Source organism: Aphelocoma coerulescens, chromosome 7, assembly GCF_041296385.1.
Source record: "Aphelocoma coerulescens isolate FSJ_1873_10779 chromosome 7, UR_Acoe_1.0, whole genome shotgun sequence".
Classification (NCBI taxonomy): Eukaryota; Metazoa; Chordata; class Aves; order Passeriformes; family Corvidae; genus Aphelocoma; species Aphelocoma coerulescens.
In genome coordinates this window covers 36,447,536-36,473,507 of record NC_091021.1, presented here as the reverse complement: position 1 = coordinate 36,473,507, position 25,972 = coordinate 36,447,536, and the positions used below count along the sequence as shown (strand labels likewise).

The 25,972-nt window shown below is 39.5% G+C and overlaps 1 protein-coding gene across 10 annotated transcripts in view; it reads left to right on the top strand.

Annotated features, from left to right (window-relative positions):
• The window catches only part of GTDC1 (glycosyltransferase like domain containing 1), a 198,123-nt gene that overhangs the window by 31,146 nt on the left and 141,005 nt on the right, over positions 1 to 25,972 (top strand). For 9 of the 10 annotated variants that reach the window (XR_011152049.1, XM_069021295.1, XM_069021294.1 and 6 more), the window contains one exon: positions 22,475 to 22,685. Coding sequence is in view for 8 of the 10 variants with exons in the window: in XM_069021295.1 (XP_068877396.1) it covers positions 22,504 to 22,685 (182 nt within the window). In the remaining 2 variants the exon portion in view is untranslated. Of the gene's footprint in view, positions 1 to 22,474; positions 22,686 to 25,972 lie in introns of those variants that run through there. The other variant, XM_069021296.1, reaches the window with a different exon arrangement.

The following is a 25,972-nucleotide window of genomic DNA, read 5'->3' as shown; positions in this document are numbered from 1 at the left end:
GTAGTTTTTTGTATGTGTAATTTGTAATACATTTAAAAATATGTACTGTGTGTATACATATAATTAGATGTATAATTTTACCATGTATATTTTAAAGCACGTGCATGCAGGCTCCTTAAAGTTTGACCATTTTGTTATTTCAGGAGTCTTAATGTTTCATTAGATATTCTTGTAAATACAGCAAGACTGGTAAAAAATAAGGTAAAAGCTGGGTCTGTGCAGAGCCTCCTTGTACCAAATATTCCATGCTTGATGGAGATGTGGTGAGCGGGTGGGTGGCCTTGTATTAGCTGAATTTGGGGGCAAAGAAGTAGAACTTTCTTTTTTTATCTCTAAGATGTTAATGTGAAGTCTTCATATGAAAGCTCCTTGGGTTATCAGGTTTGACTTCTGCTTAGCAAAAGAACCATAAATTTCCACTTGGGGATGGAAGGAAGTAATGTAATTATTAATATTAATTACAATTATTTTCACAGAACTACAAAATGATTTGGGTTGGAAGGAACCCTAAAGACCTTCTAGTTGGTTTTGGTGAGTTATAATAAGATATTAGGGGAAAAAAAGACATCATGGGAGTATATATTACCTGAGCTGTATTTAAGCCAGTTTAAATCTGAGCTACTTCCACTGGAGGATAAGAGTGGGAGGAGTTTTTCACCAGGCGAGGCAAAATATCAAAATGACAAATTATACTGTAGCAGGGCTGAGGAGATACAGCTAATTCCTGAAGTCTTTAAGAACTGTGGTAAGACTATCCCAATATAAATATAGCTTGTAGTATTTTGGTGTAATTCCATTAGTTGTCATGGCTGTTTAGGAGATCACATTGTGCCAGTGTTTGCATGGGACAGCACTGGTGGCTTCATGTGGAGAATGAATCTAAGGCTGGGACATGTTTGGAACAGGTATTGTTCATAATCTTATGTGAGAATATGCATGTGTATATAATACTTGTTTGTAAACATAAACCAGGTGACAAAGAATATTATTATGCAATGAATATTATATAATACATCAAAATATATAACATGACATATAGACTATTCCATGTGAGCCCAGTTCTGGGAGTTCTCATGTGAGTAGGTGCAACTCGAGGGAGGCTGGCAGAAGCAGACCTGGTGTATTTTTTAGAAGCCTTTGGTTAACAGCAGCCCTATTTCAGCCACGTGCTTTTCTGGAAAACAGCCTTTTCTTAGAAAATTTTAAGCCAACTGGCATTTAACTTCTGTTCTGTAGCAGATAAGAATTTTTTTAGATCACAGGAGATAGTGTATCATATGTTGGTAGCCTCCATCACAGTTTCTCGGTAAATCTCTGCTAGTAGGTTTTGTAAAGCTTTAATTATGATCTCTTAATATAAAATAAATTAATTTAACCTTAAATATTTCACAAATGGTCATGTGAGCAGAATCTTTCCTGCTGGACTTTCCTCCACTACTTACTTGTTTCTGGTTCTTCTGGTTAAAAAAAAATTACTCCTCTGCTCTAACAAATGTACAGAATTCACACCTTTTATTCATTCCCTGTTTTCAGATATAGCTACTTATTTTCTGAACACTTGGAGCAGCAAAGTGATTTAATTCTGTCAAATGTAGCCCTATGTAGCACCTTATATTTCTTTTACTAATTATTTAGGTGCTGCTGGAAATCCCATAGTTTGCTAGATTTGTTAAAACTGAAGCATGTCTATAACAAAAAATAATTTTTTTTTGCAGCAAGAATTAGTACATAAAGTTATTTGGAACATTCCAACAAAATAATTGCCTCACTGATGTAATTTAATTGACATGGGATGTAGAATCCCAGTAACCTTTAGGCAGAAATAAATAAAATCTACAAGTAAAGAGTTTTATACATGCGAAGTATAAATGCCATGAACATAACTGATGCATTGAAGAGCCTGAACAGCAGTTGTCAGAATTCTGCAAGAAAATTGTTCCTCACAGTTGTGAAACATGAGGAAAAGCACTTTGTAGAGTCCCACCTAAGCCCTGTAAACAGGGGATTTTTAGCTCTGCAAGAGGTGAGCAGTTGCTGCACAGTGTTACTACTTCTGTGATAGTTGATTCATGCCTTTGCTATGCAAATTTTAAGTACACAAGGATTCAGTACTTTTATTTAAGAAATATGCCTGCAGGCTGTATTGGTAAGCTTTAGGGAGATATCTGGTTTGGTGTGAAATAAATAGTTGTTCAAAGATCACATGAATTTATGTCTTAAAAGATGAAAAGTGATGCTGTGAGCGTTTTGAGAGCACCCCCCTGTACCCAAGCTTGCCACTTGGTTTTGGTTTTTCAAAGAAACTTCACCAACCGCATGGTAAATCACAGAGCAGCAATGTGTCACCTTGGAAATGCAAGAATGAGACACCCCAAGCTCTGGGGGTTTGGTTCTTGGAGTAAATCCTCTCTGGTCCTGGTTGAGGGAGTAGTTGCCTTTGCTCCAGCTTCTGTCTCCAGCCCCTTGGAGTGCTTAGCTTTTAATGAAGGGATTTAAATGCCATATTTCAGGTTTATGTGCTAGTTATAGGTATCCAAGTCTGCATATTTTGAATACAACAGGAGGAAAGAAAAACAAACCTGAAAGCATTTGAGTGAGAGACAGCTTTGGTATTTAAAGTTGGTGTTGAAGATTTGTCTTGCTAAAGAGAGCAAAGCATTTATTTAAAAGCTATTTGCTGCCTAACATGAGCCACATTTTAATACACGATTACAAAGTTATGATACAAATTTAATAAAATTTAGGTTGTAAAGCAGCTATTTGATTAAGCCCAGCCCCTCTTTATTCTGTTACTGTCAAAAATATTAATCAACTGCTCCCTACAGTGTGAAATTCACTCTTGGGGCGGTTCACTATCCTGTCTCTCACCCAGCACCATTCTTTCTGCAGTAGTTTCTCTTCTGTTGCAGAGGAGCAGCATGTTTTGGAAATATTTATTTCTTTTCTGTGAATATCTTCGTTTATATAACTCTAATGATGACTTTTATGCCTTAATGAGCTAAACTAATGGAATTAACTTGATTGTGATCTTTCAGTATAGATGACTGCTACTTTTGACTTAAAGTGTAAATCAGCCCAGAAGTTTAAATGCTTGAACTTGTTTATTGTGTGCATACTTGGGTAATAGCCACTGAGATTAATAATTCTGATGCTTGTCTATGTGAAAAAGTCATTACAGTGATCTAAAGAGCTGATGGAAATAAATTGCTGTTTTCTAGGTGAGGGTGGCAGCAGCCTTTCCTCATGAGCCTCCTTGTGTCTCCCTTTCTTACCTCCCCCAAATGTACTCCCTCATCTTAACTTTGTCATTTTTAATTCTGTCCTATTGTTTCTGTTGAGAGGGATTAGGAAAGATAAATTTTAGCTTTCCTAGCAGTAACTTTAGCTTGTATCTGTCATTTGTTTCCTAGTTGAACTAAATATTGCCTTTTTTTTTTAATTTTTTTTTTTTTTTTTTTAACCCTGTCACACTTCATTTGAAAGAACCAATCTACCTAGAGCTGGGTACTGGGTTTTCAGTGAGGAAAAATGATTATTAGTTGTATATGTTCAGAAGTTGGATTTTTTTTCTTTTTTATGCTGCTAGCCTTTCCTGATTGTCACTGGCCATGAGAAGAGTGCAGAGCTGTGGGCCCCTGTGTCTGGTGCTGCTGGGTGGAGCTACAGCTGCCAGCCCAATGGCCTGAGTGATGACCTCACCTGGCTGCTGGGAACTTCCAGATAGTGCCAATTAGGCATGGAAGCAATTAAAATAATATACTTGGCATGGGTGAGGCCACATTTCAAATGCTACATTCACTTTTGGGCCCCTCATGACAAGGACATTGAGGGGCTGGATTGTGTCCAGAGAAAAGGAATGGAGCTGGGGAAGGGAGTCTGATGAGGAGCAGCTGAGGGGGCTGGGGGGCTCAGGCTGGACAAAAGTTGTAAGTTGGTTGGACACACTTTTCAACAGCTTTTATGTAAAAATAAAAATATAATTTAATTGAAATGGAAACACATCACCAAGCAGCGTGAAGGAAACTTAACCTGTGTGTCCTGGCCAGTCAGGATCTGTGTTACTGCATTTTTCTGTTTGTAAAAAGGCAGTGTTTTTATTACTTGTAGAGAGGAAGAGCAGAAAATGGTATTTTATAGAAAAGCTGCCTGTCTGCATCATGGCCTGTGCATGTGTGAGAGCTGATGTTTTCTGCTGTTGCTTTAGGTACAGATTTTTCTTTAGCACTTCCATGCTCAATTCGCTTTCCTGCCTTCTGATTTTACCCGCTCTGACAAAGAGTACACAGATAACTGTTAAAATATTAACAATTATTAGAAGTTAGCACGATATTTAGGGGTCGTTTTTGCTTCTGAATTTGACAGAATTGCTACATTTCATTTACATATTCAGGTTTTCTTAGGTAGTGATTTCCTCCTGTGTGTAAGTAATGCTCTTAGCAGCGACAGTGCTTTGAACTGTCACGTCATCCCACTTGAAGTTAATTACTCAAAAACTGGGGAGTTTTCTTTTTTTTTTTTACGTGAACCAGTTTTCCATCAAGCCATCTCCTTCTGCTGAGGATGTCACTGTGAGGTAGGAATAACTGCAGTAAAGTGAAGAGCAGAGCAGTTGAGCCTTTGATCATGTGGAAATGTAAGCATGTGTTGGAGTTTGCACCGGCGCGTCCCCACCGGCTGCACGAGGCTTATGCTGCTGTGTTCCCGGGGTCCCTGGCTTGGGGGAGATTTGAGAAGTCCTTAGCAGGCTCGGCAGTAAAACCCAAATATCCTCTCAAGCCAGGGTGCTTTAAGTCTTTGCTCAGACTGCTTAGTAGGCACAGAATGAGGGAGATAATATATTTTTAGCTTTTAAATTCAAAGAAACCTTTCAATTAAAGGAATTCTTGACAATTTTAAATGCTCTGTTCTTGCTGTGTTTGTACCAGATGATGAGGAATGGGGTGGTTTTGATTTTTTTTCTTTTGGAGTGGAGGAAAATCCATCCCCTTTAATTTATATTGTGGCAGTTGAAAGCATCAAATGGCGTACTCTAGGTTTGCTGTGCTTGGTAGTTTTTCCAAAAGGAGTAGAAAAACAGGCCTCTTATCCTGTGGTGTTGTGAGTAGGACAATGAACATACCAGAATTTAGATACCAGGAGGTTGCTTTCAGAGTAATGGCAGGGTATGATCTGACTTTTGTGATTAAATAACTCACTACCTGTGAAGTCATACAGATTTGTGAGGTTTTTTCCTGCTATTGGTGGCAATGAAACACAAAACTTGAAACCGTTGTTATACATATATATATATATTTTTAAGAGAAAATAAGTGTCACAGTTCAAGAGAGAGCTCTATAGTGTAAAAGAACATGGGTTCATAGGGTGATTCAGATTGGAACTGTTCTTTGGAGGCCACCTAGTCCAACCTCGTGCTCTGGGCAGAGTTGGCCATGAGCCTATGATACCTCTATCCAAGACTATGTAATCATGGAATACTTGAGTATTGCATGATCTCTGTGGAGTGCCTGCATTTCATCTAGTGCAACTTTCTAGTTCACGTTGAGGGATCTGACTCACAAGGCTGCATTTATATTCTTTACATTATAAAATGAGCCTTACAAAGGCTTCAGATATTTTTTTTTTCTCAAGATTTGGATTCTGTGTGATCAGAATTCAGGCTAGTACAGAGTGAAGCAAGTATCTCCTTGGACTGTGTTCTGGGATTATATGTAAAATAGAAAAGTATTTATATACTTCCTTGGTACCAACAATGCATTCCTTGCAGGCATTTTTCTTCTGTAAAGATTTAGTAAGCTTAAGAGTTACTATGAAATACTTGTAAGTGTCTCCATTCTGCAAAGAATCGAAAGAGGTCTTTTTTTTCTATTGGCATTTGAAAAGCAGAAGAAAAGTGACTACTACAACAGAATTTTATTAATGAATGATTTACACTGGTTCCAGCTGTGACCATGTGATTAGTCCTTCACTGAGCAACAATGGCTATTTTCTTTCTGCTTTTATTTAATTTCCAAGAATGTGTCATCTGTTACATTAACTGCTGCCAGTATACCCCATGTAAACTGGTATTTTTTATTTCCCTGAAGCATAAGATGAATACCCACCCATATCCTTCTGGAACTAGAGTTTTAAATGAATTGGGAATTTTATTGACTATATCTGATTCAGCAAGGCAAAATCATAAAAGTTAAAATATTTATTAAATGCACTAGACTGTAGGATGCCTTGCTCCCTGGTAGTGCAAAAGATAGATATTTTCACTTCTAAAATTCTATCTTAATATTTTATTACAGCAATACAATGTGTTATAGAGGTGGACAAGCCTGCAGATTGAAATGTGGATAGTCCAGATTGTTCCTTTCCCTCGACCATATGGTGTAGTTCTAAAAGCCTTTTGTACGCTGTCTGTTCAGTTAATTGTAAACTCTGTCTTTAACGTACCTTAAAAATGAGATATATGTGAACTAAAAGTCAGCATATCCTCTGGTAAGTTAAGTTTGCTCAAATAAATCTAAATTCCCAGTCCTGGTTTCTTGGTAGATTTTTTTTCTGGGTGAATTTGAAAGTCTTTCACCGTTTCTTGGTAACGAATGTGAAGCCTGTGTGTGTGGAGAGACAGGTTTTTCCATTTCCTCCTAGGGAGGGGGGGGGAGATTTGAGGATATAATGAACATTTCATAATATTTTTGCTTGGCAGACAGCTCTGCCAGTGGGTGATGTGCAGGAACATCGAAGATTTCTGACAGATGGATGGTAGGACTGCTAATACACCTACACACGCTTTGGCGTCTGATGTTCCCGGTGTTGCTCTGATGCCCAAGAAACTCGTGCTCTTGCTTTGGTCTGATGTTGCCCAGTGAGGGGCTTCAGAAGAGCAGAACCAAGTCTCACTCAAGATTTTCATCTGCCACAGAGAGGGGTAATTTATTATACTCCTCACAAAGCATTTGTTACAGAGGCAAATGGATTTTTAACGTAATAAAGAGTGAAAAATTAATTGTTAGAGAATTTCAGAAGCAATTTTATCATCTATTCTTACACTGTAAACTATTTGGGAAAAGTGAGTGTTTAGAATGCTGATAGGGTTGATATATCTAAAGGGAAAAACACAAAAGAGTAGGAGTCTCACTGAAACTAATTTTCTGTGCATTCCCACCTGGTTTTAAGCATTGGAGGAGAGTGCTTGCTCAGAGGCAGTTCCTGCGTGGCTTTGGAGATAAGAATCCACCAAAATAAAAAAAAAAAAAAAAGGAAAAGCTGAAACATTGGGAATCAAGCAGGAAGTAAATGACAGTAGTGAAGAGTGAGATTAATGTGCTGAGAGGCCTCTCATTATGAGACTTACTGATCTGTGCTGCATATCTGAAGTTTTCACAGGATTTCAGATAGTTTTCTCAATGGCTGAGTGCAGAGGAATTGGTAACCTTAGGGGATATTAAAAATAAAAAATGCAGCTTTTTGCGCCTATGGAAGTTAAATAACTCCTGACTTTTGTGCATGCAGAAATGGGGAGACTTTTAGCAAGGCATCTTGAAATGGAAACAAATAGTAACCAATAGCATGTCTTTCTTTACAATAGTTAGTATGCTTGTTCTAAAATAATGTAAAAGTTGTGAATTTAAATAATATGCTGGTAACTAAACAGTAAAAAATTGTTGGAAAATTGTAATTTTCCTTATACTGGCTTTTCATGCTCCTAGACCTAGAGAATCACAGAATGATTTGGTTTGGAAGGGACATCTCATTCCACCCCCCTGCCATGGGCAGGGACACCTTCCATCATCCCAGGTTGCTCCAAGCCCCGTCCAACCTGGCCTTGGACACTTCCAGGATGGGGCAGCCACAGCTTCTCTGGGCACCCTGTGCCAGGGCCTCACCATCCTCACAGAGAACAATTTCTTCCCAATATCCCATCTAACCCTGCCCTCTGTCAGTGTGAAGCCATTCTCCCTTGTCCTGTCCCTCCAGGCCCTTGTCCAAAGTCCCTTTCCAGCTCTTTTGGAGCCTCTTTAAGCACTGGAAGGGGTTCTGAGGTCTCTCCTGAGCCTTTTCCTTCCAAGGCTGAACCACTCCTAGCTCTCTCAGCCTGTCATGATACAATACTTTGGTATAGCAGGTTCTTCTGAAATGTCACCTTTGTGCAGTGATGAAAAAGGAGTAGGTGGGGTTTGTGTGCTGCAGAGGCAGATACAGATCCTGCTCAGCTGAAGTGTCTGTGGGGATGCTGTGTCCACTGACCAGCAAATTCCATGAAACAAGTAGCATTTAGTACTTTTCTGGCTGTAGCATGAAATCAGTGGGAGCAAGAAAGTGTCTGTGGGCAGAGCTTCTGCGTCTTGCAATTCAAGTAGCTCGGAAGCTTTAAAGTGCAAGAAATCACATGTAATGCTTAAAGAATCCAGCTGTAATTTTGAGAGCTGAAGGAGAAAACAGTGGCTGAACATTTATTGCAGCCTCCATATGATGAGAGCAAGTTTTCTCAGAGCCTGCAAGATGCTGCTTGCGGAGTATATGAATAACAGAGCTACCTATTTTTACTGTGCACTGGCAAGTGTAGGCTCACTTCATTAGAGCAAGCAGCACAAACAAGATGTGCTAACTTGTGTGGTTTAAAAAGAAAGGGCTAAATTAACTTTTCCTGCTGATTCTAAAGTAAGAGAAATAAAGTCATAGGAAAATCATATGACTTCAAAAAACATTTAACAGTTTTTTTGTCAAAAAAAAAAGCTTTTATCAACTTTATTTCAAAACAAGTTTCTTTAACTTCAGTTGTCTCCCTGTCCATCTAGAACCATTTGTTATGCCATCTTAGCAGCAGAGACTGCCACTTTTATAGAGGACAGATAGGCAGGGAAGTGAGACAAGGAAAATAAGGCAAGAGGACCATGAAGCTTTTGCTTCTGGAACACTGAAAAATGAATGTATTCAAACTGGAGGTTTCTTAATGAGGAATATGGCAGAATAGGCAAAGAGAAGAGTATTTGAGGTTGTGGATTGTCAGATAGGAGGTCAGATAGGAGATGTGGAAGACACGTTCATACACAGGTTGGAAGTGAGAGTAGTTTGAGATAGGAAAAATTGATATGTGATCATCAAGGTAGTAATTGATGTGCTGTTTGTAAGTCAATCCGATGTAGATTTTGTTGCATCATAAAAAAAGTTTAAAGATGGAAAAAAAAAAGGTGATGTAGAACTAAGGAAAGGAAAGTACCACGTGAAGTATTGAGAAAAGAAGCCAAGAGAATAGGGAAAAAATAGAAATTGTTAAGAAACGTAAATGAAAAGAGGAAATCAGGGATTCAGTCATATGAGAAACAATTCATATGGTTTCAAGAAGTGTGGATTTTCCTTTTGAAGATGGAATTCATCAGCTATCCAGATGAAGAGGATACCATTTTGTCTCATTTTCATAACGAAATAATGGAAGTACGATCTGGGTGAAAGATGTATTTGTCTGTATTTTCTTAGAAGGGATGATGCTAATGATAAACTAACGCTGTTTTTCAGAATATTTTTCTCACATGTGGCAAAGTGTCAAGTAAAGTCCTGCTGGTTTGAAAGAGAATGTGTACTGTGGTAGCTGGGAGTAGGGACATACAAGTCACTGCTCCTTTCTTCTGCTCTTGGTTTTATTATAAAGCTACTGTTGGGAAATGGTGTAAATCACAATTTTTAATTCAAGTTTTCTCATCTGTAAAGCAGAGATAACAATACCTACCTACCTCACAGGAGTGTTGTGAGGTTTAATTAATGTTTGTTAAGCTCTTCAGCATTTTTGGATAAAAGCAGATAAATGAAACCTCATGTTGTTAATAATGGGAAAACCCCAGGCAGAAGGTGTAGTATGATTTAGGGTTTGGAGGGAGGAGATAGAATTGTTGTTTAAAGCATATTTAACCAGAACAATCGTCAATGTTTGGTTAGAAGTTATATTGTATTCTGTGTGAGAATCCAAGTTTTTTCTTACAAATTGCTTGTAATTTGAGCATGTACACAGATCTAGTGCTTTGCTTTATTTTAGAATCAGAATGGTTTGGGTTGTGAGGGACCTTAAAAATGGTGTAGTTTCAACCCCCTGCCGTGGGCTGGCATACCTTCCACTATCCCAGGTTGCTCCAAGTTCTGTCCAACCTGGCCTTGGACACTTCTGGGCTTGGGGCATGTTAATACAGGTTAGGACTCCTTTGGCATTGCAAAGCTGAATAAATCATCTATATTCCATTTTTGTTTCCATTGTAAGGTAAATTCCTTAGAGTCTGCCTATATACACACAAAACCAAACCAAGTATTTTTCTGTCATCAAACACTGTGTCGAGGTTTCTAGGACTGAAGTGTAGTATTTAGAGACTGTGGGCTTTAGAATAACAAGTCAGTAGGTAACAATAGTCAGAAATATGTGAAATTCTGTGTATGCATGAACGTGTCTCTACGGTATAATTTAAGCAACCCTGTAATGTGGTCAGGAGGAAATTTTTGGGAAAATTGTTGACAAAAGTAATTGAGTGAAATAGTGTTGAGTGATAAGAAAATCAGTGGGGGATTAGCCTTGCTAAACCTTGTTTCTGAAGCTCTTTTCCCTATTCAGATAGGATATAGTCAAAATAACCATTCTAGTTACAGTCAAAGGAAACGCTGTGTGTATTTCCCAGCACGTTTCTTAGAATCCACTGTGCCTGTAGACTCCAACTTTACAAACGTAGTGGTGTGTCAGCAACATCCCAGGTGTCATTATAAATGCCAGCAGTATGTAAGTGGTATTTGTAAATAAGCCCAAACAAGTGAAATGGTCTGTGTTAGTCAACCATTCTGCACCTTGGATACATTGAAGGCTGATGCTTGGTTGAGTAGCTAAACTAAATATCAAGTGGTGTTACACAGCTTGAAAAGAAACTCAGCTCTAAAGAGAAAAAAGCAGACTTTTTTTCTAAGTCATTCTGTTAATGCCCAAGAAGATGTTTCCGTGAGTGTTAAGAAACCAACTGTGTATAGACTCTAGGAAAAATGGTTTATGGATGTCTCTTGCCCATGCTCATTCAGAGCTTCAATGGGGAGGCAGAGTGATGCAGCTCTGAAGAGTAGCTTGAATCATCTTGCATGAATATTGCTCTCTCCAAGGATATTGGCATGCAAAACAGATTCTGTTCATCTTAGAGGATGTTGAATGCACCTCACACATGGCTTCATAACCATTTTGAGATGAACAGGCAGAGTCTGGATTAGGTTCTTGTCAGTGGAAGCATGTGTGTGATCAATGCAGATAGGTGGAAATAATTCCTTTTTCTCAAAGCATTTGCTTGGTATTGCTTAATTTGGGTACCCTGTCTGTGTTTTTTTCCACCATGTATATTTTCTGGAGGGAACTTACTCTTCCCCTTCCTGCCCTTTTCCCTCTCTCAGTTATGTTTTATCTCCAGTGGTCAAAGTGGGAGAGTGGAGTGTCTTCCAGATTTATTTCTGCTTTAAATGTGGGGCTAAATCAGTTTCATAAGCAACTTCAAGTATCTATTGCTGACAAAGCTTTGTGGGATCAGTCTCTGCTTAAACACTGATGGGAAGATGGGATCTGAAAAGATTTAGAAAGACCTGCACCATTCATTCTGTGGAAAGGCCCATGTAATGCCTCTCTTGGCTTCAGATCCACTTACTAAAAGTGATTTTTGAAAATCACAGCATAAATAGGTAACTGAATATAGGTTTAATGTTACCTCCACAACCCAAGCACTTCCAAATCTCTAATCTCACCTTTCTCTATTATCAGTCTGAAGCCATTCCCCCTTGTCCTGTCACTCCATTCCTCGTCCCCAGTCCCTCTCCAGCTCTCCTGGAGCCCCTTTAGGCACTGGAAGGGGCTCTAAGGTCTCCTTGGAGCCTTCTCTGCTCCAGGTGAACATTCCCAGCTCTCCCTGCCTGGATCCAGAGCTGAGGGGCTCCAGCCTTTGGAGCATCCTCATGGCCTCCTTTGGATCCACTCCAACAAGTCCATGTCCTTTGTACATGAAAAACAACCAGGAGTTTCAGCTGTAGCATTGCTGTGGGTCTGATTGCATATGGAATACTGTTGTGAGGTAATACTGCCTTGATTACAGAGGTATTCCTAAATTATCCATATGCTGCTGCTGTCCAGACCTCCAAGAGCTGCTTATGGCTGCTGTGAATGCTTAACTAGTGGTATTGCCAAAAATTTCCCAATGGCCAGAGTAACTGCACAGCCCTGATGTCTTTAGTAGGAGTCAGAACAGCTCTTTAGCTTGCTGGCAAAGCCTGTGATCTTTGTGGCTTTGAAATGAAGAAGTGGGAATATTAAGCACAGACTTTGCGTGCGTGAGGTGTGAGCGGTTTCTTGCGTTGCCTTGTAATGGTATTTCTGGGATTTTTATCAGCAGTGTCAGCAAGAGCACCTACTAATAGCCAGCTAAAGTTTAAATAGTTAGGATCTTCCAGTAATGACCTTAAAATAGTTTCTTCAGCTCTGAGCCCTGCAGTGAATTTTTTTTCTCTGCTCTCCTGTAGTCCTGGCTATTATAAACCATACTTAATGTTCCTGAGCTCCCAGTCCTGGAAGTGTTCAAGGCCAGGCTGGGTGGGGTGTGGAGCAGTCTGGTCTAGTGTAAGGTGTCCTTGCCTGCAGGGTTGGAACAAGATAACCTTTAAGGTCTCTTCAAACCCAAACTATTCTGTGATTCTTAGTGTTGTACCAGTGTGTGGGAGGAATGTGCTGGGTTCTGCAGGTTCTGTGGTGGTATAAGTGCAAGTATCTAAGTGACAGCATAATTTTGGTTTAGTTGAGCAGGATGTTTTATTTTGATAAGGGCTTTCAGGTTTTGAAGAAAAGTTCTGAGTATGGCCAGTTGCTCAAGCAGAGCAAATGGTTTTTAGACTCTTTTTAGACAGGTGCAGAAATGATTCCCAAGCGACCCTAAAGCTGAAATCCTAAGTGAGTTGTACTGATACCGTAGTGATTTATAATGAAGTCACATTTAAAAAGTCCCTGTTTTTAATTCTTTTTTTATAAAGACTACAGTGCTGATGGTGGGTTATAGCCAGAATTTCTTATGTGCAATAAAAGCCAAGGTTTTAAGGCCCCTGCTTTTTTGAGCATAATGATTTTAATGGCACTTTTCAGCCATCTGAGAAACTTCAAGGAAAAAATTTACATCTTGATGTCCTCTGTGAGTGTCCTTGCCTTGCTTTATCTGTGGCACTGCTAAAAAGGGCCACACTTGTTTCATATCTGTTAGGGTCTCCCCCAGACATGAATATTTATTCGCTTTGCAGTATCTGTTTTGAAAACATCAGCTCAGAACCTAAACTTGTTTACAAAACAACCAAAATAACCTTCCAAAACAGATTGTTTTGAGATGCTTGTGTATCGCTTTTATTCATGGAAAACAAATATTTCCTGCAATGCTCACCATTTCAATTGGCAGATGATACCAGACATGTTTATTTAACTTGTGTCAGTGTTTTTCAGCTTTCTGCAATGTGTGTATCCATAGATACTTCCCAGTGGAGGAGGCAGACCCCTTAACTTTCTGATACTTGTGAAGTAAAATAAAATGTATGAATACACTTTTCTTCATTGCTTTGAGCCAATCCTTGAAGTGTTTTGCAAGCTCTGCAGACAAGAGGATGGAAACAAGTGACTTAAGTCATTAAATTTGCTATTCTTGGGTCAGCAGAGATGCTGGGGAACACTTGCAGTGAGCTGTCAGAAAGCATTTTGGCCAGAATCTGCAGCCTTTAATATTTTTAGAGCCCTTTCAGAGGGCTTAGTGAAAGCCTGGTAGGGAAATTATTTACAGGAAACAGGGTGCTGCACCACTAAATCAAATTGGCAACTCCCATTGTGCTAGTTTTATAAATTGATGTGGGTAACATATCATCTGCATGTCAAGTTGGAAATAGGATATAAATATTGTCAACATGGAAAAATATGTTTAGTGCTGTATGAAGCCCTCGTTCAGTGTTGTGTGGTGTTTGCTATTGACTCTGTGAGCTTCCAAGGGGTTTCTGAAAGCCATAACGTGGTGCTGACTGCACAGAAGTTAATGAGAGGTGTTTCTGTTCTCGTGGCTTCATAGCATGAAGCCTTGGTTCAGCTCTCTCCTGAAGTGAAAAGAATTGGGCAAGTGAAAGACCAAAATATTATTTCATTTGTTGAAATTTAGTACTTAATATTTGAAACTGAGGACTTTTTTGTACAGGTAGCATTTAATCCTTGAAGTTACTTAGTGAATCACAAGGGCATCATGCCCACACTTCTGTACGGATCCAGTACTTAAATGTTGCATCTTATAAAGAAACAATAATGTGATCATTTATTGTCTTCTCTTGGTGAAGGATTTTATAGGTTGGCAAAATCCTCATAACTGTCATTTAAATTGCTTTTGTTGCAGGTCTTAAGGTGAAAAGCATGGCAGGTACATTTGGCTCCCCTTTTTGAAGTCCATTTTCCATCGTGGTTGAAATAAATTTTGCAGTAATCTTACATGTCTTGTGAACTTTGCATCACAGAATGGTTTGGGTTGGAAGAGACCTTAAAACTCCTTCTGTTCCACCCCCTGCCATGGGCAGGGATACCTTCCACTATCCCTGATTGCTCTAAGCCCTGCCCAACGTGGTTTTGGACACTTCCAGGGATGGGGCAACCTGTGCGAGGGCCTCCCCACCCTCACATTTTGTCCTCATATCTCATCTAACCCTGTCAGTGGGAAGCCATTCCCTGTGTCCTGTCCCTCCATCCCTTGTCCCCAGTCCCTCTCCAGCTCTCCTGGAGCCCCTTTAGGCACTGGAAGGGGCTCTAAGGTTTCCCCAGAGCCTTCTCTTCTCCAGGGGAGCACCCCCAGCTCTCCCAGCCTGGCTTTACCAAGTCCACATCCCTCTTTTACTGAGGACCCCAGAGCTGGATGCAGCTCTGCAGGTGGCATCTCATGGGAGCAGAGGGGCAGAATCTGCTCTCTCACCCTCCTGCCCCCATGGCTTTGGATGCAGCCCAGGACAGGGTTGTCTTTCTGGCCACCTGCCCTCAGAATTGCTCCTGTGTGTGGGACCCCTCCCTGATTTCACAGCTGAACTTGATTTGACAGTAGATCTCATTCCATCCTCTTCGTGGACTCAAGGTGTGACTGAAGATGCAGATCCTTTCATCACATATTCAAAGGGATACCTTCTGACTGCAAAATAAATCTGGCTTGTGCCCACTCAAGTGTTGCTGCCAAACATCTCAGGCTACCAAGCCTAATGTTTAAATTAATGTTTAAATTAACTCTTGCAATTCCAGCTTTTGTACAAGAGCAGCTGAAGTCCTCAATCCCAAATTTTGTTGATACAAGAGTGATTTGCTCTTCACTTAGTATTTTGCTACTTCGGGTTTGCTGGGGAAAACAAACCAACTTTTTCATATAGGGTGATTTTTATTACCTCACAGAGTGACTAATGATGGCTTCTAGCAAGTGCTTTGGCTTTTAATCAATCAGCTAATATGAACTGTAGACTGTGACTTTCAAATAAAATTAGTTAAAATATTTGTGACTTTTTAAAAATGAATATATATGTTCCTTAACTGGCCATGAATGCACATTGTAATTCTTACCTTTCTGTACAGAAACTGGTCTGAAACTCAGAGTGTGTGGAGCACATTTCTCATCATATTCCTTATAAATGGGGAGGAATTTCAAAATGCCAGCCCATTATTACCAGACTGGGACTTTTTCTATAATAGGGAACTAGCAACTAATATGTCTCCTGTCAAGTTTAAAAATAGTGCTACATCTCCCATTACCACACCTATTAGTTCCCTCTCCTCTCAGAGATACTCTAAATCAAGGATCCTTCATCTATTTAAACTTAATGTAAGCATCATCAGTGCTATTAAATTTACAGTCATAGGTGCAGCACTGGAAATGTTGAGTCCTGTAAACTGTGCTGATCCTTCAAGTACTGTAAACATGCTGCAAGTAAGTTGGATAAAGCCAATGTACCATTTAACAACTTTAGCAGTCTCTGTTAAAATCAGCTTTCATTTTTCCAGGCTTCTGAATTACATGGCAAATGGGAGCTTATAATTAACTGTTAAATCAGAATAACTAATTTTCTCTCAAATCCAATTGCAAACCTGGCATACTCTCATATGAGGTTATACTCTCATATTAGATCTGTATTTTTTTTTTTTTAATTTTCCCTTTTTAAAAAAAATCCTGTTAGTAGTGAAAGAGCTCCTCAAAAGAATGTAAAACTTTTTGTGAAGGTAATTATTTAATACCTACTACTCTGCAGCATACTCGTGTCAACTTCTATAAATGTATTTGGACCATTAAAGGGAGGAGACAGAGGAACAAACCCTGTGGAAGAGTTAATTGGGTTTGCTGGTGATGGGTGATCGTGGCTGTAGTTGTTTCCCTGGCACAGTGTGGCCCTGGTTCTCCATCACGCCTCTTCTGTGTCTCTTTCCCTTCTATTTTGCCTTTCTTTGGAAGAAAAATCGTATCATAATTAAATATTAGCAATGCTTTATTTGCCTTTGTTAATCTGAATTTGTGAAAATAGTTTTACAGAGTACTGAGTATCTCTCATACCCTGTCCTAAGCAGTATTTAGTCCTGTGTATAGAATTTAGGAGATTCGATTAGACACAAAGAAACCAAGTTGTGTATTGTAATTGTCATTCTCAATGTACTGAGGCTCAGCACATGAGTCAGTGAAATTTCCCTGAAAATGTATCTTTGGAGTGCTGTGCTCCAAGGGGGGGTGGAGGCTTCCCCACCGAGGTAGTGTTGACTGTTGTGGTTTTGAGTTAACCATAAATGTGATGCACAGATGTCGTGCTCCACTGGAAAAAAAGAATAAATTGCAATAATTTATTCAGTATAGATTAAGATCTTCAAAGATGTTGATTGAGGATGGCTAGAAGTATAGATACAAAGTATTTATGACAGTCTCAGACTGTGTCAGGGGAAGAAGGTGCAGAGAGAAGTATAGGGATTAAATTTTTTTTGCTCTTCTGTAGCTGGAAAAAAACAAATTTAATTTACAACAGAAAATTATGAAGGTCATTAGTGCCTTTGCTTAGACAAAATAGTAAAACAATTTAAATACTGAGTTTTAAAATGCATGCACTGCATATGCATTAACAACTTTTTTCTAAGGATTTATAGCAGTATTGTTAACTTAGCATTCACAGAGTAATGTGCAGATTTTACAGCATGTTACTTTCTAAATGCATAAACTCCAAAAGGAGCCTTTACTGTCTCCTGTGTCAGGGTGTCTCTGGATTGATAGCCATGGGACATCTTCAGACTCTGAGTTCCAGTTCCTGCTGTTCCATCTCAGGGTTGAAAACACAGGTGTAAGAGCTGAACCTGGCAATCCTCACAGTTCACTTAAGATCAAACCAATTCTTTAAAAATTATATTGTTTGCAATTCTGATTGCATCATAGCATCAGAGAATGGTTTGGGTTGGAAGGGACCTTAAAGCCCATCCAGATCCACCCCCTGCCACGAACAGGGACACCTTCCCCTGTCCCAGGGTGCTCCAAGCCCCATCCAACCTGGTCTTGGACGCTTCCAGGGATCCAGGGGCAGCCACAGCTTCTCTGGGCACCCTGTGCCAGGGCCTCCCCACCCTCACAGGGAAGAATTTCTTCCTTATTTCTAATCTAAACCTACCTTCCTTCAGTTTAAGGCTATTCCTCTTGTTCTATCACTCCATGCCCTTGTATGAGTAGATCATAAGCACAGTAAAAATGAGATGTGGTGTTTTAGTGAAACCAAAGCAGGCTGAGCAATCCACGCAGGTTTCGTTCCTTGCTGCCTCCAGGTAATGAGAGATTTTGGCATTCTGTAGGTGTTTGCAACTCTCAGGTTGTATGCATGGACCAGACTGTGGCTTATGGGTGTCACCAGTAAATTAACGTTACTGCTGCTCAGCCATCCAAATACAGGTGAACGATTTTGGTTTACCACATTCTTAAAAGAAGTGGAGGACTTCTTGCTTTTTCCAGTTGATTTATATAAAAGATAAATTGTCATTTTCACTTATGCAGTTTAGTAATGACAAACCTCAGAGCTGGTACTTTTGGGTGATCTAAATTCAAGTTAAATTTTGGTCAAACCTTAAAATGTGATTGTGTTTAAGGTACAGCTCCAGGGTTTCAGTGAGTCACTGTCATGCGTGGGAGGGCAATGCAGGCTCTTTCAATCTCTGTATGTGTGTATTTACACCACCTCCCCACTTCAGGTGGGGATGGGAGGGTGAAGGGGTAGAGAAGGAAAGGTAAAGATTGTTAATAGTCCTTTGGAAAATCCTGTTTTATTGCAGTGTGGAACATGGAAATTTTTTGCCTGTATCAGCCATTGCAGTGTGTTGATGTGAAACCATCAAAGGTTTAAGTTATGTTGATGTCCACAGTTCGTACCTGGTGGGTTTTGCCGTGGGTTGAGTTACGAGACACTGAACCACGTGTGCTCGGATATGGTGGTGGAATAAATTTCTCATACGTGTGGGACTGTGACGGTTAAAACAACCATTACTGAAACCATATACCTTACTTCCTGTAAGTAATAGCAGATCTCTACCTGTGGAATATATTAACAGTTATTCCTTTGGGTTTGGATGGTTGCTCAGCTGTTTTGTTGGACAGATATTTAAACGTGATCTGTAATTTATGTTGTCTGAGTACGTCAATGAACAAACTAATTATGGCTTCTTGATGTGAGCTGTGCTGATGTTTGTGAAACCACACTTCTGTAAGACAGAGTGAATGTGTGTTCTTTATTAAATTGTGGAAAATGATGGGTTTTCTCTGCCTAGGTTGGTTAACAAAAATACCTAAGTTGGTGTTCACCTACAGTTTAAAAAGAAGCCATGGTTTTGTGGCTGGTTGAATAGTTAATTCTTCTGTGCCTTTAAAGTAAATTTTTATTTATTACTCTGTACGATACCCTGACTTCCTTTTAAAAGGAAATTATTAGTTCAAACAGCAGTGGCCCTTTCAGGTACTCCATCACTTGCCATGGTTCAGTGTGGGGTAGAACTGCAGCAAGTGACAAAAGTCCTGGCTGAATGTCACTGTGAGCTGCTGGCTTTGAGACAGCACCTAATTACCCACCTACACTTCTCAGTACTTCAGTATACCTCTGTATTAGTCATGTCATTTTGACACTGTTACCACTTGGAAGGATTTTTCTGTCAGATGTGTAATGTGTATCCTGAAGAATGTGCTGCTCTGTGTGGTAAAGACAGAGTAGGAAACTTTCAAAGGAAAGGATCCTGCAGCTGTTGTGGATGGGGTTGAGCTGTTTGAGGAACACCCAGGATTGCTGGCTCCAGAGAGGAAATACTGTAATGAGAAAGGGGAAGCAGTTCTGTTTTTCTAATATTTGTTGTTTTCTTTGAAATGGGGAAAAGAATACCTGGAGTGATTTATATTTAATTGAGGATTGCATTCCATCAGATACGGTGAATGTTCTCAGGCCATTTATCAGCTGTGTCTTTTGGAGACCGCTGAGGAGTTTATGGTACATATTTACCTTAACTTGGCTGGGTCAAGGGAAATAAAGCAAAAATAATAGCTGTTATTTTTGTATGTGAACAAAACTGGAAGTCATGTGGGTGAAATATGAGCCAAATGACTCTGTTCTACCTCCTCTGTGTCTTTCTAAGTACAAGAAATTATTAGTTATATATAATATAATTTCCTTAGCGTTATCAGTGTATCTTTTAAAAACAGAAAATTTATTGACTTTTTCATTGCTCCATCTTAGTCAAGCCCTGAAGTGAATGTGACATGTATTGTACTGCCATTATCCTTTAGTAGTATCTTATGTAGGTAGCATCTTATTTAAAAATGAACAACAAAAAAGAATAAAATAAACCTTATACTTCTTCTTAAATAACATTATAACATTTTTTTCTAAATTGAATTTGATGCATATTCCTGGTAATGTACAGCGATCACACGACAACAGAATCCAACAAATGCTAGTGAGGATTTCAATAAGCAGCACCTAAATTTTTTTGGGTGAGTGAGTTTTGTAAGAAAACCTTTGAGCTTTAGGTCGTCTCTGAAAAAAATGTGTCATTGCTGATTGTCACCCTCACGGGCTGCTGCCACGGGGTCTGTGAGTGTTATTGTGAAGAATTACATATCAAGAGCTATCTTAACACCCACTCCACGACACATCCACGATTTCAACCCAGTTTCCCAATGTAAATAGCCAAAGGGGGTTTATTGTATGGCAATACTTGTGTAATATTTGCATCATGCAGTTTCACTAATAGACCTAAAGGTAGGTAAATGCAGAATAATTAACTAAATGTCAGGGTCTTTAAGCAGGAGGAAACACGAGGACTGAGCAATCTCTTACCGTCAGCATGTACAGTCATTCTCTGTCCCCATGAGGGATGTACAGTGAAAACTGGTGCAAAATAAAACCAAAGAGCACAGTGTGGGTTCAGCTAAACCTGGTGATAAAACCAGTTTCAGAACTAGTCTGGTGAAGTGTGATTTGATCAGATGCTTCATGAACAAATTGCTTTATTACTGATACTGCTAATGATTTGTAAATTAGTTGCAAGCCTCCTCGAGTGACTGACTCAGTGGCATTTACCAACTTTTCGCATACCCCAGTTTTTAGGGGCTGAATTTATAAAACATTAGTCCTTTGAATTAAATTTTCGGTGGCATTTGATGACAAGCATAGCATGATTAATTACAAATTGTTCTTTAGGTGAATAGTGCAGATTCTAAACCACAGCTTGTGTTTTTATAGCAGTTATTACCCTGCCGGCTCCAAAAGGGCTTTGGAGGAGAGAGTATGATTTTGGTTACATCATTGTAAATTCAGAAAACGTCAGTGATCTCAAAAGTGTGATTTTTTTTGAAATTAGGTCAGTGGAAAAGAGATCAGAAACTGCTCTGCTACCTGAAAAGAAGCAAGCTCCAAAATGGAGTGAAGTCTCTGCTTCCAGATGGCTTTCTTTTTGATTTTGCAAAGAACATGTTTGTTAAAACAAGTAATTTATTTGAAACATTATGGGGGAGTGAATAATAGAGAAAATGATAACTTGAATCCAGGATGGATTAGGGCAAGAAAGTTGGAGCATGGAATGTTTTTTCTCTTGCTGATTGTTCTATAATGACCCAGAAGCTCTACGTCACCATCTGGCACCATGGTGGGCCAACAACAAAAAGCTACCTAAAGGTTTCTTGTGTTTTGTCTCCCAGTTAAATGATTCAGTGTTCGGATTTTTGTCGCTGGTTAACTATCTTTTGATAGCTACAGTGCTTTTCATTTGTTTTCTGCCCTCTGATTACTGAATACATAATATTTTTATCCTGATCTTGAATGGAACTAGGTTTCTCAGCTATGGTTGAGATGATGATTGAGATTTTCAAGAGAGTATGTAGTTCTCTGTTGAATTCTCACTTCTTGTCACCAGAGGTTTTGGCAAGATAAGGATTACAGTCTGAAACCACTAGAAATTGCAGGTCAGGAAATGGGTGTAAGGTCTTACAATGTACAGTGTCAAACACAAGTCCTGAGTAACTGAGTTTAGCAGAGAGTCCATCATTCTTAGGGAGTGTTGAGAGGGAAACCATGAGAGAGGTGTTTGTGGATGGTGAACACCTTTCGGGGTTTTGTTTTCAGCTTTTGTGTGTGATGGTTTTGCTCAAAGCATGTGAAAAGCAGCTTTTGAGTACCCCAAGGGTGTGACTCATGAGGGCGATGAGCAATAGTCACCGGGTTTTCATCTGTCCCCTTGCTTTGGGCAGCACATTCTGCATCCTGTTTGCTCTGTGGCTGCTTATCTCAGAGCTTCCTTGAGCCTCCTCTAGTGTTCTCTTCCACCCACTTGGGAGTATTCAGAAGAAATAAGATGGTTTACATCTTCTGTTGTTGCTGGGATGGTGATCCCAGCTCCCAGTGATGCAGGAGAGTGTCCTGGGGGATGCCCAAACTGCATCTCCCCAAGCTGCTCTGCCTTTAAGTCACTTACCCAAACCACTCTTACTGGCAATTGTTCTGGCTGAAGTGTGTTTGAATTGCTCTTTAATTTTCTCTGCCACCAGGAAGAGGAGGGAAACCTATATAAGAATGAATAAGCTACATCCTAATCTATGGAATAATTGACAATATTTCAGAGTTAGTGTGTAAAGTAAAGGTGCTTTTAGATACCTGATTGAAAACTAACCCATAAATCCAAAATACAATGTGTTCTTAAGTCCTGCACATTTTGATTCATTTAAAAATTACGGACAGTATCTTTTAAAGGTCAAAATAATCTTGTCATCATAATTCCTAAGTAGCCTTTTCTGAAGTAAACTCATTAATACAATATTAAAGTTTAATTTTATAGGAAAAATGAAGACACTATAAGGCCTGCAATTTATTTCTTCTTCTTCCCATATAATTTTCTGAAGTAATAATAATAAAGATATGTTTCTAAAGTAAAATACTTCTCTGTTTTCATTTTCAGATTTCAAACCATTCTGAAGTACTTGGAAAATGAGTGTCCTTCTCATTGAACCCTTTTATGGTGGTTCCCACAAACAGCTGATGGATCTCCTCCAGGAAGAGCTACAAGAAGATTGTGTTCTCTGCACACTCCCAGCTAAGAAGTGGCATTGGAAGGCACGGACTTCTGCTCTTTATTTCATGCAAACAGTGCCAACAAGTTCTAATTACAGGTAAACAAGGGATTGAATAATTTCTAAAATCAAATTAGAGATGTCTTCAAGTGGGTCTCTTGAGCTTAACCCTTGTGTGCATGCAAGGGTGTATGTGGGAGCAATTAGAGACTTGTAGTGGGCAACACAGGTTTTTCTTCTTGGGGTATAACTGGGAAATTACATGTTTTATTTAGAATTTCCTAGACTGTTTTGTCTTGCATCTCCAGTCCGTGAGAGTCTCTCAGTATCTGGATACCTGATGTCTATACGTGTACGTGTATCTCTTATTTGAAATTTATCATATGAGCTCAGTTATTCTGAAAGGTTTAAACTGTGCTTCACAGATTAGGCTGAGATGGCACAGATGTGAACACTGCAAGCTTCCTCACGTGCCCTCCCGTGTATCTCTTAGCAAGTCTGATTTATCAGGGTCCTGCTCAGGCTGACCTGGAGGATTAAGGGAGCAGTTTTATCTTAATGATGGTCCGGTTCCGTAACATGGCAGCAGCTGTGGGTGTCAAGTATACATTTATGTAAGTGGCAAATTTCCATCAGCTAGAACCTGGGCTGATAAAAGCAGGCTATTTAGGTCAACAAGATAGCTATCATATAGTGAGAATCAGTCACTCCAGAGCCAAGCTGTCTCTAAACCCCCCAGCAGTTTTGCTTGGCCTACCTGATCAGATGAGATGTGGCGAGGTGATTGTCTGGAGCAGTGAGATAGAGCCCTGCTCAGAGCATGCAGAGCCTTGTGGGGGGACTGTACACCTTCAGGGGGAGAGACTGTTCATGTACAGGGTTCTTTTAGCTGCTTTTCAGCAGCAGAATGAACTTCAGCAGGCCTCTGAGCACACCTGAATGATGTGCCAACAAGTTGCAGTTCAGAATTGGGTCTGGTATTTGTTACCTTGAGTGAGTTGGTGCTTCCTGAGGAAGGAATATCATTTTTCTAGAGTAGATTTGTGCTGTAGAAGGCTGCATTTGCTCAGTGCTACCCAGCACTAACCCATCTTGGAACACGTAGTGTGTAAATGTACACCTTTTCTGTGCCTGCTTTTGGCTCCCATTTAAAATAATCTCCCACCCCAACCCGAATGTTATAATTAATTTTCTGTGCTTTGTCTTGTGCGAGGCATTTAGCCTTGGTTTCCTCTTGCTTTCTTTTTGCAACAGTTTTGTTTTGGAGGAGTGTACATGACAAACTGTTATGTAAATTTGTCTTGTATCACAACCACATCCTCCAACGCATCACAATGTTATCTGTGTTCCTTCAAGGTCAGCAGCCCAAGCTGTCCAGCACTAACTGTATTAAACTAATCAGACATCACTCATAGACATACACTTCATTAGTTTAACTTACAGTTACATTGACCTAAGATAACTTAACTCCAATTTGTCAAGTAACCCACATCTTGGGGAAAGGGGGGAGGGAGCGCTGACAAAAAAAAAAAACAAAAAAAAAGCAAAATCCCACAAAAAAACCCAACAACCCAACAAAAAAACCTCAACTCAGCAGCCTGAAAACTCAGTTGAAGTTAATAAACTTGCAATCTGTCATAGACTTATGTGCAAATACAACCTTTACTGACAGCAAATAAATGTGATCTAACCAATGGAGCATCTTAAGGAGAGGAAAGCGTTTTCCTTGCTGGTGCTGTTCGGGTTGGAGCAGAGGGAATCAAACAGTCAAAGTTGACAAAGATGGGATGGTTAAAATAGAATTTGTACCTTGTCCTCGAAGGCAGCATAAAATTTTAGGATCAAGGGCTGATATGGCTGGTGAGAGGAAAACTGATTAGAGGTACCTTCTACTTTACTTGCACATTTTTAATGTTTGTTTTGTAATTGAATGTTTCGATTATTCTATTAAATTGAAAGTATAAGTGCATCAGACTGCAACCTAGTAAGGATGGCTACTTTCCTATTAGAAAAAAACATTGAGTAAAATTAATGTTAATTCTGCTATTTCTAAGCTTTCCAGTAACCACTGAAGATCAGCTTCCCAGGTAGTAGTTTGCAAAGACAAAATTCCACTGCAAACTGGCAGGACTCTGTGTTTAGAATTGCACATTTAAATATTTCAACCTTCTTGTGAGGTTGTGGAAAATACCAAATTTGCATTACTTATAATATTGACATTATTTACGGAAAAAACCCTTTCTTTTATAAGTGCTTTTCATAAACGTGACATTTTGTAAATACCTTGTTTTTATTTGTGTGTTTAATAATGCAGAAAGGTCACGGATATTTCAAGTGCAAGCACTTCTGATAATGGAGCTGCCTTACTAAATCTTTATGTTCAAACTGTACTTTATTTCAAGATCCTGGTGTGTGTGTGTGAAGTAATACTGATGCTGTTAAGTCTGATGTTAGATACATTTGAGAGAAGTAGTGTAGATATGTTTTAAAGGACTTAGACTTCTATCCATATAAGCTGATTTTTGGGAGGATGAAGGTTTGTTAGTTTAAATGTGACAGTGAGTTAAGGAGCAGTCTTAAAAAGTGCTTTTGAAACAAAGGATGCAGTGCAGAGCTGTAGATGTTAAATTCAGATACTCTGCAGTGAGCAGAGAGTTTCTGTGATGAACTTGCTAATTGTTTTATCAGAGAACAGACATGTCCTCCCTTGAGCAAGAACTAAAGCTGAGTTGGTAACAAACAAGGCATTTAATATTACTTTTGTGAACTGTATGGCCGCTCTCTTGGTGTGCAGTACCATCATGTTCTCAGGAATGTGGAGATTTCCCCAGGACTGTCACAGGGAGAAGGTGTCCTCACCCTCCACAGGGAGCCCGCGGAGCTGTTACGGAAGATACCGGACACTCAGTGTTTGATCTGCAGTACTGCGTGGACTTATATTAATTCCCCAATGCAAAGTCTGTGCTGCATTTCTCCAGAAAAGTGTTGCTTTTCTGTTTTCCTGGCTTTGTTGAGCAGTGTGTTAAACCAGCTCATGTCTTCCTTCATCTCCTGAGAGGAGCATGGGAGCCCTGAGGAACGGGAAGCCTGGGCATGCAGAGTCCCTTCAACTTGGAAGGCCAGAAGGAGAATTTAAAGGTGGATCACTTGCATATAAAACTTGAAATGGTCTCATAGGTTGATGTGCAGCAGCCACAGATTGAGTTTTAATTGGTGTAGAGTCACACACAATTTTTCCTTCTTTGGAAAGAAGGTGTTTGGATGTTGCGTTTGTATGAGTAGTTTCATTCTTGTGGTGGCAGTTTCCAAATCACAGCATTTGAAATGCACTGAAAAAGGGAGGAATTACTGTCTGCTTTCTCTAGACAAGGCTTTCAACAATCTGA